At 35.3% G+C, this 17,696-nt stretch overlaps 1 protein-coding gene across 1 annotated transcript in view; it reads right to left on the reverse strand.

Moving 5' to 3' along the window:
* Positions 1 to 17,696, reverse strand: part of LOC134541375 (potassium channel subfamily T member 2) — a 284,414-nt gene that overhangs the window by 30,561 nt on the left and 236,157 nt on the right. Inside the window, 2 exon segments of the mRNA XM_063384799.1 lie at positions 13,512 to 13,703; positions 15,822 to 16,007. Coding sequence (XP_063240869.1) covers positions 13,512 to 13,703; positions 15,822 to 16,007 — 378 coding nt within the window.

Genomic DNA, 17,696 nt, shown 5'->3' on the forward strand with positions numbered 1-17,696 from the left:
TATATTTTCTTTCCAGATGGTAGCTACCATTTATCGAAATCTGATTTCTAAATAAAACTTATAACTTAAAGGTGTAAAAAAACGTTACCACTGCCAGTCAAAATGTATACTAATAAAGTCATGTCAGTAATCATGCCAAGTTCGATAAGAAAAGTAATTGGAATCAGTTGTAACCAATTGAAGATGGAGCTGTTGGAGCATTTGGAGCCTTTTGAAGCATTTGGAGCCTTTTGGAGCTGTTGGAGCCATTTGGAGCCTTTGGAGCATTTGGAGGCTGTTGGAGCCATTTGGAGACCATTTGGAGCCATTTGGAGCTGTGTTAAGCATTTGGAGGCTGTTGGAGCATTTGGAGCCTTTTTTTGGAGCATTTGGAGCCTTTTGAAGCATTTGGAGCATTTGGAGCCGTTTGGAGCCATTTGGAGCATTTGGAGCCTTTTGAAGCATTTGTAGTTGTCAAGCATTTGGAGCTGCTGGAGACATTTGGAGCTGTCAAGCATTTGGAGGCCGTTTGGAGCATTTGGAGCCATTTGGAGCTGTGTTAAGCATTTGGAGGCTGTTGGAGCCATTTGGAGACCGTTTGGAGCATTTGGAGCAATTTGGAGCTGTGTTAAGCATTTGGAGGCTGTTGGAGCATTTGGAGCCTTTTAAAGCATTTGGAGCCTTTTGGAGACATTTGGACCATTTGGAGCCATTTGGAGCATTTGGAGCCATTTGGAGCTGTGTTAAGCATTTGGAGCCTTTTGGAGACATTTGGAGCATTTGGAGCCGTTTGGAGCATTTGGAGCCATTTGGAGCTGTCAAGCATTTGGAGGCTGTTGGAGCCATTTGGAGATCGTTTGGAGCATTTGTAGCCATTTGGAGCTAAGATCTAGTCGTTGCACGTCTATGCAGGGCTAAATGTTTATAAGATTGCTGGCTTTCGCAAGTGATTCTGTAGTAGGATATAAATTGTGTAATAAATATTATGTTTGTAAAAGACTTTGAGGTGTTTTATTTCTCGAACCTTACACTTTTCTGGTACTTTTTTAAAATTAAAGCTGTTTTGTATCGGCCAGGGATTGAACCAATGAACTTAGTCGATCTAATCAATCAGTATATAGATTACAAATTTATTTAATGAATTTTGAACTTTTTCCCGAATCTCTAGCATTACAATTACGAATTTCCAATATGGTGGTCTTGATGTCTGATAGGATGATGGTAGTAGAGGATTTAAAGTCTCTAAGAATTTTGAACATGGTTTATTGAAATTATTATTTTTTATATAAAATTAAATGTTTTGCATCATTCAGGAATCGAACCAAGGACTGGAGCGGATCGAATCAATTTGTAAATTAATAATTGATTTTTTCGGAGACTTTTGGAATTTTTTCCGAATTTATGTGATAGTTATTACGAATTTCCAAGATGGTGGGCACCTCAGTAATAAATGATTACTGCACTGTATCGGGTTAGAATAAAATTATCCAGATGGAAATGTACTCTATAATACAAGTACACACACAAGATGGTGTACTCCGGCAGGTGGTAGCTCCTGGTAGCATGTACTGAACATAAAATGTCGGATCCATGATGGTCGACAAGGACAAAGTCAAATTTCAAGGACAAAGTCAAATTTCAATGTCAAGGTCAAATTTCAATTTCAAGGTCAAATTTCAAGGTCAAGGTCAAATTTCAAGGTCAAGGTCAAAGTTCAAGGTCAAGGTCAAATTTCAAGGTCAAGGTCAAATTTCAAGGTCAAGGTCAAATTTCAAGGTCAAATTTCAAGGTCAAGGTCAAATTTCAAGGTCAAGGTCAAATTTCACGGTCAAGGTCAAGGTTCAAGGTCAATGACAAAGTTCAATGTCAATAGACGAGGTTAAAGGTATGGTGAACAGAACATTATACTAACATGTCGCCAGCACACTCTAGCAGACTACAACAAGATGGCTGTCTTCTGCGTACAAAGTTAAGATGGTGGACATGACGTCATACCAGCTGATGGTAAATACCTTGTTATTGGTGGTGGTATGTCAGTCTTTTGGTTGGCTTCTGTGGAGGAAGGATCTGATTTTTTTTATTTTTTGCCCTCACCGGTTTCGAACCAAGGACGGGAATCCATATAATCAATCAGAATTCTATTAAGTTAATTTTTTTATGATTTTTAAATTTTTTCCCGAATCTCTAACATAAAAAATACTGATTTCCAAGATGGCGTCTAAATTTCAAGATGGCGACCATAACGATAATTGCAACATTAATAGGATCCAATATGGTGGTCGTAACATAAAGTGTAAGAATGACATGGTACTCAACCAAGATGGCGGGTGTAACGAAATATGCAACCTTTTTATAATCCAAGATGGCGACCGTAACGATAACCTCAACAGTGGTTTTTAAGATTTTTATTTAATTCGATCAAATAATTTTTTTAATGATTTTTAAAATTTTTCTCGATTTTTTAACATAAAAATTGCAGTTTTTCAATATGGCGGGCGTAACGAAAATTGCAACGGTGACGTCATAATATTAAAAGAGGCTTATCGGAGGCTGTAGTTAAGGATGCTTAAGCCTATATCAGGAATTTGTGTTCTTTCTAAGGCAAAAGGTATTTGTGGTTTTTCGAAATCCTAATTTTTCCTCGAAACGGGAATTTTTCCCTCGAAAACGGGAATTTTTCCCTCGAAAACGGGAATTTTTCCCTCGAAAACGGGAAATTTTGAGTCATTTTGAGTCAATTTTGAGGAATTTTGAGGAATTTTGTGGAATTTTGAGTCAAAGATGGCCGCCGTGACGTCACAATCCAAGATGGCGGACCGACAATCATCAATCCACATCCTGCATCCTGCCGCAGAAAATACTTTCCTATACTACTGGTATGAAAGCTAAATGAAAACTATATTTGTAATTAAAAAAAGTAAACAATAATAAATAATAAAATTAAAGTATAAGTTATATTTAGCATTTTCAAATATGCATTTTTTTAATTATTGAGCACTTTTTTGTGGAGAATGCAGATCTATCTGATTCACAACACTCCCAGCATTCAAAATCAATGTTTCAAATAACAGGTAAGATTATAGAAAAAAAAAGTTGTAAATGGTCAGGTTAGTTGCAGGATACAATAAATAATAACATTCTTTAGTTGCACACCATGACTAACAATAACCACAACATATTTAAAATGCACTACAACTAAGAATACAACTAGACACGTAATATTACTTTAAAATATTATACATTAAGGCACGACCATTTTAGGTATTCATTCAGTAGGAAAGCATATTTGATACACGTATGCAAATCTTTCTCTAAGTACCCGATGTATTCGATTTTTTTTAATTGGCTACTGCTTGAAGTTCAAATTTAACTATACAGAATGACAGACCACGAGACAAGGGTTTGGATCCTTGTTGAAGACAACATTTGTAGCCCGGGCCCTATTTAATAAATCTAGAATCCTACAAGCTACAAGTGAATGTGTTGAAATTTTATAACCTACAAGTTTATCAGGAATTTGTTTTACTTAAAAAAATTCGTCACACTAATAATCTGAGTTACATGTCTACAAGTGGTCAGCTAGGATTGTTTACATTTAGAGGGAACATGGTAATTTTTTTTTAGTAAAAATTGAAATACCTTGGAAGACCCCGGAAATGCATAGAAAAATAATAATAAACGGAACCAAATAAATTTAAGGACTAAAATTTACAAATCTTCACTGTATTTAGGACTCTCATCCAAAAATAAAATCGGGATTCACCTATATTACATTTTTTTATTTGGCACAACCAAAAAATATATATTAGTATACGCCAACTGTAGTCTCCCAAGTGACACTTTCTCCTGAAAGTCACAAGCTAAGGCCTGTGATGCTAACAATTGGAAGCAAATATGCCAAGGCATGCAGTTAGTTGAGGAAAATATATCGAAATCAAAATTACAGCGAATAATTTACAAATTAAATTTGTGGTGTGACATCCACATACATCTCACATTTTTTTTGATTATTGTTGATTATTTTTTGATGTGATTCCAAAGTTAGATGAAAATGAATTTCGAAAATGAAACTAAAGATGTAGATTTTCGTGGGTTACTCAGCTTTAGCAACTCAGAAAGCTATTGCTATTGAGTGAACACGATGCGATAAACCAGTTCTCCTGATACTTCCTAGATGACTGTGAGCCAGTAATAAACAGGGAACTATGGCGTGACTTAATCCACGGGATTTAAATCCATTGGACCTCTAGATATCAGCCAATAAGTATCCCAAAGTACCTTCAGAACATACCAAAAGATTACGTGAAATAATCGTGCCTACAATAATACATATCTTAATTTAAAAAAAACTAGTTTTCTTGCATTTATTATAACATTTACTCAGACATATTTAAGATTACACGTTAGCTGGCTGTTTAATAGCAGTTTATGCCCTTGATTATATGTAATATTTGTGTTTGCACATCAACATTTTTTAATGTATAATGCAGGATTTCGTCTTGCGATGATTCCTAATGCAAAAATGTTCTGTAGTAAATTCCAACAATTTTCTAAAGGTGGATCCATACGTTATAAAAATATTGGTGGAAAGGTTTAATTAGAAAAAAAATATATATAACTGTTAACCCTGAAGTTTACTAACTGCAATTTAGTTTTTTGTGTACATATTCTACTACTATTTCTCAAGATATTGTATTTTAAATCTGTTTTTCAGTAAGCATAATTAAGATTATTAAGTATTTAGTAAACATAGATCATGACAAAACCGTTTAAAGGGTCTAATATTTGTATAGAATATTTTAAAACCAAAGCTAAAACAAAATATTATTTTCGAGTTTTAATGCTCGGTACCACAAGTATTGTTGATTTTTTTATATATTTTTTTATTTTCTCGTCATTTATAATATTTAAGGGATATTTATGAAATTTGAGTCTATACTTCCCTTGAATTTATTGTTCTGTAACTATTATTTTCAAAAAAATTAAAACTCGCGTTAACGACAATAATTTATTACAGACACTCACGTGAATTTTCACACCCTTTAAATTACCCTTAGTGAATATCATTTTGAAATATTATTGCCAGAACAAGAAATTCACGGGAGGTGTCGTGTTAAAGTTTCAGAAATAAGCCTTTAATTAATAGCAATAAAGATAAACTGAAAAAAATTTCCTACATGGCGAGTGATACTGAGCTTTACGTCATAGATTAGGATTCGATAGATACATTAGTGGTTTATTGTAGTTCGTTTATGAGTTTCTGAATCTGAGAAAATTGGTATCTGACCCATCAATAGTAACAGGAAATCATAATACTGCTGAAGTACTGCAGGTTGTGGTACGTTTTTTCAAGAATGCATACGCAATATGGAGTTATAAAAGTAGGCGATATCGACTTTCTTTTATGAAATCCTCTCTTATGACTTTACAAGAAAAAAAAATGTGCGCATGAATTTCTCTGAAATGTTTCTACAGAAGCACCTTTGATAAGCTTGCTTCAAGCCGAGTTCATCCCTAACAGTATGTCTGCAAATTAACTTTGGAAGCCTCATTACATTATTGATTTGCTACAACGCAGTACCCTTAAAATATTCCGAAATAGAACTATAAATGTACTTACTAAAAGTTGAAAAGTAAATCTTTTTTTAAAACCTAGAGTGAAATTGAGGTTAAGAAAGAAGCTTTATATTTGAATTTAATTGCGCTAAACATGGAAAAAAAATTGTTCTAGTACCTATTCACCAAAAAAAAATTATCCGTATAATTTCTTCTTTAAAAGGTTTTCTCGTCCAAACTAAAAACACAGAATTGTAATACATATATTTTTTTACAGTGACAACATGCTTCATGCATTTTAATACTAAACACTAATAGTATGTTTTAAGCCGTATTCAACACAAAAGGTTATAAAAAAGTGTTTCAAAGTGTTACAAAAATTAACACCAAAGGTTACTGATTTTCAGATTTAATTTAAAAAAGGAATAATGCACTAACGAACTAATATGAGTATAAAGTAGTGGAAATTGCACCACCTACTCATTGCAATGTGTGGCATGTTTGATTAGGGCTAAGAAATTATAACAGTCAATATCCAGTATGTTAACATGCGTGTAGCAAATGAACTGGTTCATCTTTAAACTATATGTAAGTATTTTTTTTCTAAAGAGCTCATGCAATACATCAAATATACAAGTTATCATGCAAAGATGCAAAATAGAAAACTGTATACAGAAAAATGTGGCATAGCAATAGCAGTAAGAAATGCAAGGTTAAGAAAGAATAAGAAAATTTAATGAAAACATTTTTTTCACTGACATGTGCATTATATATATATTTTTTGCCTAATATAGTGCAATGCTATAATTTTTTTTTAAATAATGATTATATAAGCTCAATTATCAAGATATCTCTTTAGTATTTTATTTCAAATTTTATACAAAGTTACCATATAATATAATAAATTTATTACATAATTATGTTAAATTGTATTTTATTGTAATTTGAAACATAACCGAATGTTGAAAATAAATATGAGAGACTTTTTAAATATATTTTATGGTGTTTTCACAAAAAAATTAAATAAATCAGATTTAAAAAAAAAATTGCAGCCAGTTTTTACAATCACATGTAAAGTAAAAAATTCTCCCACAGGTACATTTTCAGTTGCAAACTGCCTTTTTTATTAAAATTATATTTGACTAATATCTAGTTTTAAGAAATTTCAGTTCATACGTCCAGTTCGAGAAGGCCAGTCAAGCTGCCTGAACCATGCAACTTTCACTGCTTTGCAAAATAATCCTATATATAGTTTCGCTCATCACTTACTGACTCTGTATAGCCAAAGATATGTACATAACTTGGAGACAAGAGTATCACGAAGCATTAGACTACTCCATAGAGATGTGTATAAAATAACACTGTTGTAACAATATAATTACATTTGAAATATAATTACATAAATGGAACACGCCTTAGTTATTAAATTAAAGTGTTTGTTATAGTCATCATTTTTCAATGGTTGCCTTAGCGCCTTACGAATAACTATGCTTATAATTAATTAAAAGTCTTATATCTGAGAGAGTTTAGTTCTGAACTAAAAACGGTGAAATTTTTTTCCCTTTCTGGAAATAAAAGTTTGTGTCACTGGGAATCTTTTGATGAAATTTTGGATTTTGTACTTATGCCTTTCCGAAAATCTTTGTTTTTACTTTTTAAATAGTTTTACATCTTTGAAGTTCATAATTTTATTTAAAAAACGTTGACATCTTTGTCTTTTATGTATATTTATGGTTGTATGCAAAAAAAAAAGTTTGTTTGTCAGATTTGCTTTATGAAGTAACGCCCTTTTGAACATTTATATTATTTTTTTGCACTCAATTTTTTGCTGATAAAATTATTGGTTCATTGCACAGATTAAAGTGTTTGTTGTATTCATTATTTCTCAATGGGTGCCTTAGGCGCCTTATGTACATCCTCCTAGTTAAGGATTTAAGACATTCTCTTACAAGGATTTATATTGGAGGGAAAATGTCCTGGAATTTCTCATGCAATGTCTTATGCAATACCGGTATCTTTAATTGTTTGAATACTGTTTGGTTCGCTTGGATTCATTTCGAAACATGCAATGTCTGCTAAGACTAAATAATTTAATTTCAAAACTAGCTCTGTAGAATAGGTTTAATACAGGTGTATTCAATAAATAACATGGTGGCTGTTTTATTGATTAATTAATTTTTGTGTCCATTTATATTTCTGGCTTATTTTGAATGCGTGTATTTTCGTGAAATTTTTTTTTTTGCAAAAAACGTAAATATTTTAATGGCGGAATAAAGGATGTTTGAAGTGAAAAATGGCTTATTTTATGTACCATGAAAGTGAGTTCTAAAAATAAATCTTTCCAAATAATTGTTTGATGATACCAACGTTTTTCATAACAATCAAATACTCAAGAATACTAGATACCTATACTGTTCATAACAGTAAAACTACTTTTTAAAGTGATAAATTGACGGAATATAAGATAGTTCGTTAAAACAAAGGTCTCTCGTTAATAATTGTATTTAATTTTTTTTAAAATAATTGCCCCCTTTGAAAAAAAAGGTTAATTGTTTTTAATGGTTACTTATATTTGTTTTGCTTTGTTTGTAACTATGTAAAAAAGCAGGAAGCTTCCTAAATGTATGCAAAATGCATGCTGATAGTTTACACAAGCAGCAGACAGAACTGGAAATACTTTTAACTTTAAAACACCTAAAGCAATAACTTTTGGCAATAGTTGAAAGTATTGGTTATCTGTTGAATGATCTATTCAGATTACATATAAAAATTCATATCTGAAAAGTATTAAAAATAACTTTTAAGTTGAAAATAATATAAATTTTGAAAAATTATTGCAAACTATATTTAAAAAAACGCATATTATTTACTAAGTATATTTTGATATACATGTTTATTTTCTGTGGTTAAAAATATTTATAAGGCCTGCAAGGATTACGGTTGAAATGTTTTTTTAAAATATTTAATTAAAGTAAAATGATGTTATTATATAACTTTACATCGGTATAATAAGTTAAAAAATATGTATCAAGCATAATATTAAAATGTAATTAATTTATTAATAATATTCACTTAATATAGTTGTGCTTATTCTTAATAGAAATGAAGATTTTGAAATCAATATCGTCAAAAACACGACCACGAACGGGCCTTACGTTAGCATACCTCGCAAGCACCATCATATACTTGTCTATGCTTACTTTTACTATAAGATACGTATGTTATACTAATTAAATGAATTAATTTTTACAGACAGATGCAGTCTCTTGTAATTCGCATCTTAACCAGTGCCGGTACGTAATAGAAAATGCAAAAAAAAAAGGGAAATCCTATAGAACTATATAGCTGCAATTCGCTACGTGTATTAACATAGATGCTAACGAGATACGTGTCAACACGTACAACAGTGCGCAATTTGAGAAGTTACGTAAGACGTATGTTACTTAATTAAAACATTTCCAGTTTTGTCACCTAAACTTGGGCTTAATTGAACTCTGAGCACAGATTTTATTTTAGCACTTTTTGGCCATAGTGTTTGTGCATAGTGTGTGATGAACGATTTGCCCATTTAATGACAATATTGCAAGCTACTTACATATAATTATCTACAGCACAGTTTTTAAGCACTTTATTCGCTAAGACATTAGAATAAAAGTGTAAGAAACATACTGTGATGAAATCCAAGCTCTCAAAATCTTGATGAGAATACGATACCTAAGGAAATGCAGAGTGATTTGCACTTTTCTATGAAAGTTTGACAAAAAAAAGACATGACACTGGAATAAAAACACAAACATTGTCAGTAAAACTACACATTTTATCACAAAACACAATAAAAAAAGGTGTAATAATTTCTTAAATATATTCAGGTACTATTTTAATAAGTGTCCAAGAAGTAAATCATTTCTTTACATCAAGTTTGCTAATTAATTGTGATCTTGAACAACACTCTAAAACGCTTTCAGTTGATAATATTAAAATTTATAACTGGGATATTCTTCAATGGACATACTGTAATTAAAATCTCCTTTACATTTGAAGCTCTCTTAAATCCAAGCTTATTTTTCATTTAACGTTGAATTTGAATTGCAGGTCTTCTTATATTTCAGGATATATTATATTAAATGTCACCTTATGGTTGAGGCTGTCATGTTTGTGATCACCTTGTTTTTGTAGTCATCCTTATATTTGAGGTCCATATATAGGATGGTGATGATACTTAACGTTTAGAAATTGGAATTGGTCGTTTGAAAAGTACCTATGTTTTCTTTGAGAAAAAAATCATTAATTAACATTCACTGAAAAAAAATATATACTACCAAAATAAAAAATATATATATTTAACATTCTTAAATATCAATTTGCTCAACTCTAGTATTAAATTATAAATTTGGGTTTTAATTACAAATGATAAATTACTTAACTATATATTCTGTCATAAATTAAACAATTAAAATTATTTAAAAAATGACTTCGACCAATAATGCTGGTTTTGAATTTTAGGTAGAATATAAATACTTAAAAACATTTTTAACTCCTGTTCATTTTAAGTTTACATCGAGTGTAAGGAACTTTTAGAAAGCGTAAAAATAACTAGGCATGCACAGAATTAAGGTTAAGAAGTAAGATAAATGCAAAGCAAGAAATATTGAAAGTCATAACAGTAGCCTACACTACCAGAGAAAAAGTACACCATTCTGATAGCAGAATATACTGACCGATATCACGTGAGAAACAGATATCCTTTATCATTTTGAAAAAAGAAAGAAATAATAAACCAAAATTTTGATTTAATTTAGAAATTTAAATGTAAAATGTATGTTTATTCTTGAACATTCCTTGACTCTTGGGAAGTTTAGGGTTTCTTATGGTGGCCTTTTATCATTGTCTCAGACTTCAGCATAATTGTTGCATGGCTTAATGGATTGATTATGGATAGAATTTCCATGCCTAAGAGCAAAAATATAATGATATAGTCAACGTGTTAATCTATTATAAACATTTTTGGGTACCACTGGACACAAATTCCTGACAATTACCACCCTGTCTTAATAAACGTTATCGAAAATTTTCAACTAAATGGGGTTTCACTATATTAAGATATATTGATGATATATATGAAAATTGTATGTCAGTCACAATAAAAAAATTGTATTTCGTAAATCGTTACCAAGAAGACAATAAAGAAAAAATCTCACATGGAAGGATTAAAATAATTTTAACATTACTTTTTAATTTAAATGTGAGTTTAGTATTTTGAGAATAAAATTCATGAATTAAAATTAAATACTTAAATAAAATATAATTTAAAGGGGAAAATAAATAGTTTGTTTATTTAACACTAATTTTTTATAACACACAATAATAATCATTTGTCACAAATGAATTTCTGCAGGAAACAATCAAAGTATAAAGTTATTCACATGACATCAGGCAGTAGACACTCAAGTTATCGATGACAACACAAAACACCAGTCCAGCTATGCGAAGCGTGTGCAATCTGATGTAAGTTTTTTGCTGAAAATAATTTATGCTAATTTATTTGTTGTCAAAATTTAAGTGTGATTGTGTTTGCCAGGAGTTAAGCAAAAAATATTTTTAATTAATAAATTATGCTTTTAATAGTGCAGTAAAGAATGTAAGAAAATGTTAAGAAAATTCCATGCAACTGCATTTATACTAAAAAAAAATTTAAAATTACCAAAATTTTTATCGCTTACAGCAGTTTAAAACAACATGCAATTTTTTTTTGGAATGTTTTGAAGTCATATATGATTAAAGTGAAAACTAAAAATACATTATATAGAAATACCAATAACAGTGGTCAGAAGGAGATATCAGTATCTGGAAATGAATTAAAAGTGATAATTTTTAAGTTTTACTTTTATCTCAGTTTCGGTTTTAAGAAGCTTTCAGTGTTATTCGTTATATATTCAATTTATTGTTGTTTGTACAAATAATAATTAGTTCCAAACATTATGCGATTCTATATTTCGCAGTAACTGTGTAATTTTATTTGCTTCATATGTAGTAGTATTTTAAAAATTAAACAATTTACAATGTAAATTTATGAAGTAACGCCATTCGCAACAAAAAAAATCAACTTTTTTCGAAAATGTACCAGAATCAGTTTTTAAATAATATAATTAAATATATTTTCCAACAAAGAGTGTACTATATATTTACAATGCAATTAATTATATACGTATAAATAATTCCTTAAATAATTACCCTATCAAATTTCGGAAATTAAAGGACTTTATTAAATGCTATAAGTACATTTGTATTTGAGTAATTAATTATTCAAATGATTAACTATAATTTGGTGACAAACAATGTTTTAACTTACATGTGGGACTTTCCAGTGTTAAATGTTGTACTGACTCGTAGTAGTAGGGATTAGTATGTTCTGGTGCAATGGTGGCGGTTAAGGTGTGGGTTCAATGACTGGTCACTATTTTGGACTTGTGACGTCACGGCGGCCATATTGAACAACTTTTAACTTTTACCACTACTGAAATATGATATTCCGAATGTAACTTGGTACCTCGATTCCATATTTACCTAAAAACTCAAATGTTTACTAAAAAAATTAATTTAAACATTATAAAAAAAATAAAAAAATGAATTTAATAAACAAACATGCGTTAATGAGTTCGAAATTCTAGGTTTGAACTCGCAGAGAGAAATTTAATAAAATTTTAATTATAATTCTAAGTCCTAGAGAAGACAATTACAAAAATTCTAACGTTTACTCCAAACTATTTACCTGGCGGCTCACCCCACTACAAATACAAAAAAGATATTATTTACACCATCTTGGACTCCACCATGATGAATTCTATTATCGTCTGCTAAAGTGTGGTACTGCTATACTGGTTGGATTTTTTTACACGTTAAAGCACACTATTGTCAATCACCAGATCGTCAGCTATTGTAGCATCGGTGTTATGAGAACTGCCAGTGTTACGGGAACTGCCGATGTTACGGGAACTGCCGGTGTTACGGGAACTGCCGGTGTTACGGGAACTGCCGGTGTTACGGGAACTGCCAGTGTTACGGGAACTGCGTTATGGGAACTGCGTTATGGGAACCGCCGGTGTTACAGGAACCACCAGTTACGGGAACTGTCCTTGTTACGGGAACTGCCGGTGTTACGGGAACTGCCAGTGTTACGGGAACTGCGTTATGGGAACTGCGTTATGTTACGGGAAATGACGGTGTTACGGGAACTATCGGTGTTATGGGAACTTCTAGTGTTACAGGAACTGTCTGTGTTACGGGAGCTGCGTTAGGGGAACCACCGTTGTTACGGGAACTGCGTTAGGAGAACCGCCGTAGTTACGGGAACTGCGTTAGGAGAACCGCTGGTGTTAGGGGAACTGCCGGTATTAGGGTAACTGTCAGTGTTACGGGAGCTGCGTTAGGGGAACCGCTGTTGTTACGGGAACTGTGTTAGGAGAACTGCTGGTGTTAGGGGAACTGCCGGTATTAGGGGAACTGTCAGTGTTACGGGAACTGCGTTAGGGGAACCGCCGGTGTTACGGGAAATGCATTAGGGGAACTGCTGGTGTTACGGGAACTGCCGGTGTTGGGGGAACCGCAGTGCGGCCGGTGTTGGGGGAACCGCCGGTGCGGCCGGTGTTACGGGAACCGCAGTGTGGACAGTGTTACGGGAACTGCCTGTGTTAGTGGAACTGCCTGTGTCGGGGGAACCGCAGTGCGGCCGGTGTTGGGGGAACCACCGGTGCGGCCGGTGTTACGGGAACCGCAGTGTGGACAGTGTTACGGGAACTGCCTGTGTTAGTGGAACTGCCTGTGTCGGGGGAACCGCAGTGCGGCCGGTGTTGGGGGAACCACCGGTGCGGCCGGTGTTACGGGAACCGCAGTGTGGACAGTGTTACGGGAACTGCCTGTGTTACGGGAACTGCCTGTGTCGGGGGAACCGCCGGCGTGGCGGGAAGTGCCCAACTCACCTGCGATTGCACACGCACGCACTCTGTCCAGCGGGCGCGGGGGCGCGGGCTGCTACTCACGTGCGAGCTGTCCGACAGCGACGTGTCCTGCGTGCGGTAGATGCCGATGGGGATCTCGCACGTGGTGGAGCATAGCTTCTGGTACAGCCGGCCGTACGTGCGGATCCACATGTCGTCCTTGGTGATCTTCATCTGCGCGGGGGAACACACCGCACCGAGTCATCCTGTTTCTCTCATGCGCCATCGGTAGCGGATCTAGGGGGGGGGGGCTAAGGGGCTCAAGCCCCCTCCAAAAGCATCTGAGTCCACTATTGTTTTAGTGTTTGCCTTGATAAAGCCCAGCCTCAGCTGGGTCATGCCCCTCCCAAACCAAAATCCTGGATCCGCCACTGTGCGCCATTGCTAGTGAGGTGGATATGACAACACACAGAAAATAAATCTCAATAAAAAAAAATTGGGTGTGGCTGTGTCATGGACACGGCCGTGTGTTGTGTGTGAAAACGTGTACGTAACAGGTGATATTCTCTATGCAAAATATAAAATAAGCAAATTTTTTTATATTTAACACCATATATATTCACCGTAACTATTTTTTCACTAATGTTTTATATGTGTAATCGATAGATTAAGACGAGAGCTGACGATTGAAACCCAAACGAACGTCGTAGCTTCTCAGAGTCAAAAGTTATGCTAAATGGAAATCTCGAAACACATGCAAAATGACCTCAAAATGGCGGCGCTTCCCCCTCCACCGCGCGCGATGCGTCACAGTCCTCACTTGGCGTAACGAATTCTTTGATCCTTTAGCTATCCAGTGGTGTAATTAAATTTTGGATGGAGATGATAGATATGTAGCTGCAACACCAAACTGTATCCCCTCGATTTTGTTATCATTCGTTTTTTAGAATTGCCTCCCACTGTGGAAGCAATTTTAAAGACGTATTCACGTCAACAAAATTCGCAAAGAAAATTCCGTGGAAGGATTGGGACAAAAACAGCGACAACAAAAATGTCACGTCTATTTTTCTCAAGTACCATTTTATTTTCCGATTATTTCTTGCTATGACTTTTAAAGTTTACTATAATGCGTTCCAGGATAGTTTCGCCTCCATAAAGTTTCATGTGGCCATTTGATCACCGTAACAATTGCGTCTATGGTTGCAAAACGTCTGCTAGATTGCGCTGGACCCAGTTTCTAGCCTCGTGCAGGGAACTGTTTATTAAAAAAAAAAATGTTTGCCGATCTGTTTACCTTGCTGGGATTCGTTTTTGGACGCGTTCCGTTAGGGTTATGGCCAGGGTCGTCTCCCGACAGGGCATAGCTCGGGATGGGGTGCTGTCACAAGATAGAAACACATAACGTAGGAACACACAAGATAGAATCTTCTAAGTTATGCCTGTTTTAAGTTGCGTGTTTCTAAATCACGATAGTTCTAGGTTACGTGGTTCGGCGTTGTGTGTTTCCAAGTTACGTGTTTCTAAGTTATGACAGTTATAAGTTGTGATTTTCTAAGTTGTGATAGTCCTAAGTTATGACTTTAAAAGTTATGGTGTTTCTAAGTTGAGTGATTCTTCATTGCGAGTTTCTAAGTTACGTGTTTCTAAGTTATGACAGTTCTAAGTCATGATAGTTCTAAGTTATGACGTTTCTAAGTTTTGTGATTCTGCGTTGCGTGTTTCTAAGTTACATGTTTCTAAGTTATGATCCTTCTATAGTTCTAGTTAGGGAAGACTCTAGGTGCGTACCAAGACGAAGTCTTTACGTCTAATCTTGCCGGGTTTCAGCCACGCAGAAAGGGTAGCATGCATCATGCTAAATGTTTGGGGGATTAACCAGCCATTGCAGCAATTGATGCCATGACTAACTCACCTATGTTAAACTCTACACTACTACTAGTAAAGTTAGGCCCAGGTAAAACCTGGATGGACCAAGTTACGTGGATTTTTTTTCGAGGTTCCTAAGTTATGACTAGAGACATGCAAAATTCGCGTATCATTTCGCGATAGGCTAGCATCAAAACAACTATACCTTCGTACCGCTTCTGCGATTGGGCCACATTTTATCCGGGGAACTGTGAGCCAATGGGAAACACTAAACCAAGAAAGTGCCTAATTACGGGACAGCCTAGTTGAGACGTCTCACGCGTCAGTAGCCAATGAACAGGTGTCATTTCCGCGAGTATTTAAAGGAATTTGGAGTCTATCCTAGAGGTCAATGAATCCGCGAATTTTGCAGGTCTCTAGTTATGACTATCCTAAGTTGCTATGGGGGGAGGAATGGGGGAGTGGGAGTAGGGGATGTGCACGCACCGACGTGAGGAAGCCGGAGCCGGGCGCCTGGTCGATGCCCAGCAAGAGGCGCACGAAGGTGATGACGTAGTCCTTGACGAAGGCCTGGTACAGCAGGGTGTCCAACATGCTGGCGCTGAACACGCTGCCGGCGGCGAACGGCAGCCGGAACATGTAGGAGATGTGCGAGCCGCGCTCCTTCTCCCTCTGCGCAGAGCACGGCGCCGTGCCAGGCCCGACAACCACAACAACAACAACAACAACAACAACAACCACCACCACCGTCTCCCGGGCAGTGTCGCTCAGACACCTCGCACCTTCAAGAACAACAACAACAACCACCACCATCTCCCGGGCAGCGTCGTGCCTTCTGAACAGTCAGGGAAAATGTAATTGGTGAGGTGCCAAGAACAACAACAACAACAACAACCACAACCACCATCTCCCGGGCAGTGTCGCACCTTCTGAACAGTCAGGGAACATGTAATTGTTAAGGTGCCAACAACAACAACAACAACAACAACAACAACCACAACCACCATCTCCCGGGCAGCGTCGTACCTTCTGAACAGTCAGGGAACATGTAATTGTTAAGGTGCCAACAACAACAACAACAACAACAACCACCACCATCTCCCAGGCAGTGTCGCTCAGACACCTCGTACCTTCTGAACAGTCTGGGAAATTGGAATTGGTCGGGCGCTCGGGTCGACAACAACAAAAACAACAAGAAGAACAACAATCTTCAGGGTAGCAGCCTCCCGCAGTTTTGACGGAAGCGTCGTGGTGAAACACTGCGCACGATCTGAAAAGCCATAGGGAAATTGGAATTGTCCAGGGAAGTCAGGGAAAAAGAATTGAAATACTAGGGGGGGGGGGGGGGGGAAATCATTCAGGGGAAATCCTTAGTGAGAGTTATTTAAAGGAAAAAAAAATTGTTATTAATATTGAGTTTCTTAATATTCTTTCTTAACAGACTAATGCGATAAATTATTTAATGAATGAGTTTTTGTAAATCCTGTTCGAAATAAATACGTGGTAGATGGTAGATATCTTTACTATTTTTTATGATACATTTTTAGTTATTGGTTTGATAAATAAAAAGTTAAATATAAAAATAAATAAAGCGGAGAAAGAGAAAGAGAGAGAGAGATAGATAGATAGAGAGAAGGCTAGATCAGCTATGAGAATGGTGGAGCCTGAGGGTCAGTTATTTCTTTTACAAACTTGCAAAATAGGTTGATTTAATAAATGAAAAATTTCGTCAAACAGTTTTTTTATTCATTGTAAATTTCTGACAAGTTATTGAGGACATCCTGATCCACCCTTGACGCGGCTGGAGCCCAAAAGCCGAGCAGCATCAGGCGACATCTCGAGAGTGCGTGATCCTTGGAACAGAGTATTGGATTTTTGTTTTTGACGTGACAACGTCTAATAAATCGACGAAAGCCGGCTGCACACACGAAAAAGGATGACTCATTGTACCGTTACGCTCATTGTCCCGTTACGCTCATTGTACGCTTGCGCCGCATCTATCTCTCTTCCACTCGATTGGCCTATGCGTCCGAGGGGAAGAAAGACAGCGGCAGCACACAACTTACATCTACACGTGAACTGTTTCGTCGACTTGTTATAAAGTGAAGTGAAAAGTTAATGTGGTTTTCATTGCTTATTACAACAACAATTTCGGCAATAAGGGTTAATTATTCTTGCATTTTAAAAATCTGATTACTAGTATAATTTCAAGTATTTATTCTTTTATTATTAAAAAAAAGTAGCATCTGTCGGCGAGTGCAGTAATAATAGGTTATGTTACAATTGACTAAAAAATTATGGTGATTCATATAATTGATGATAGATATTGATTACAACTTATTTATATGACAACTTGTTCAT

The sequence above is a fragment of the Bacillus rossius genome, chromosome 18 (assembly GCF_032445375.1).
Source record: "Bacillus rossius redtenbacheri isolate Brsri chromosome 18, Brsri_v3, whole genome shotgun sequence".
Lineage (NCBI taxonomy): Eukaryota > Metazoa > Arthropoda > Insecta > Phasmatodea > Bacillidae > Bacillus > Bacillus rossius.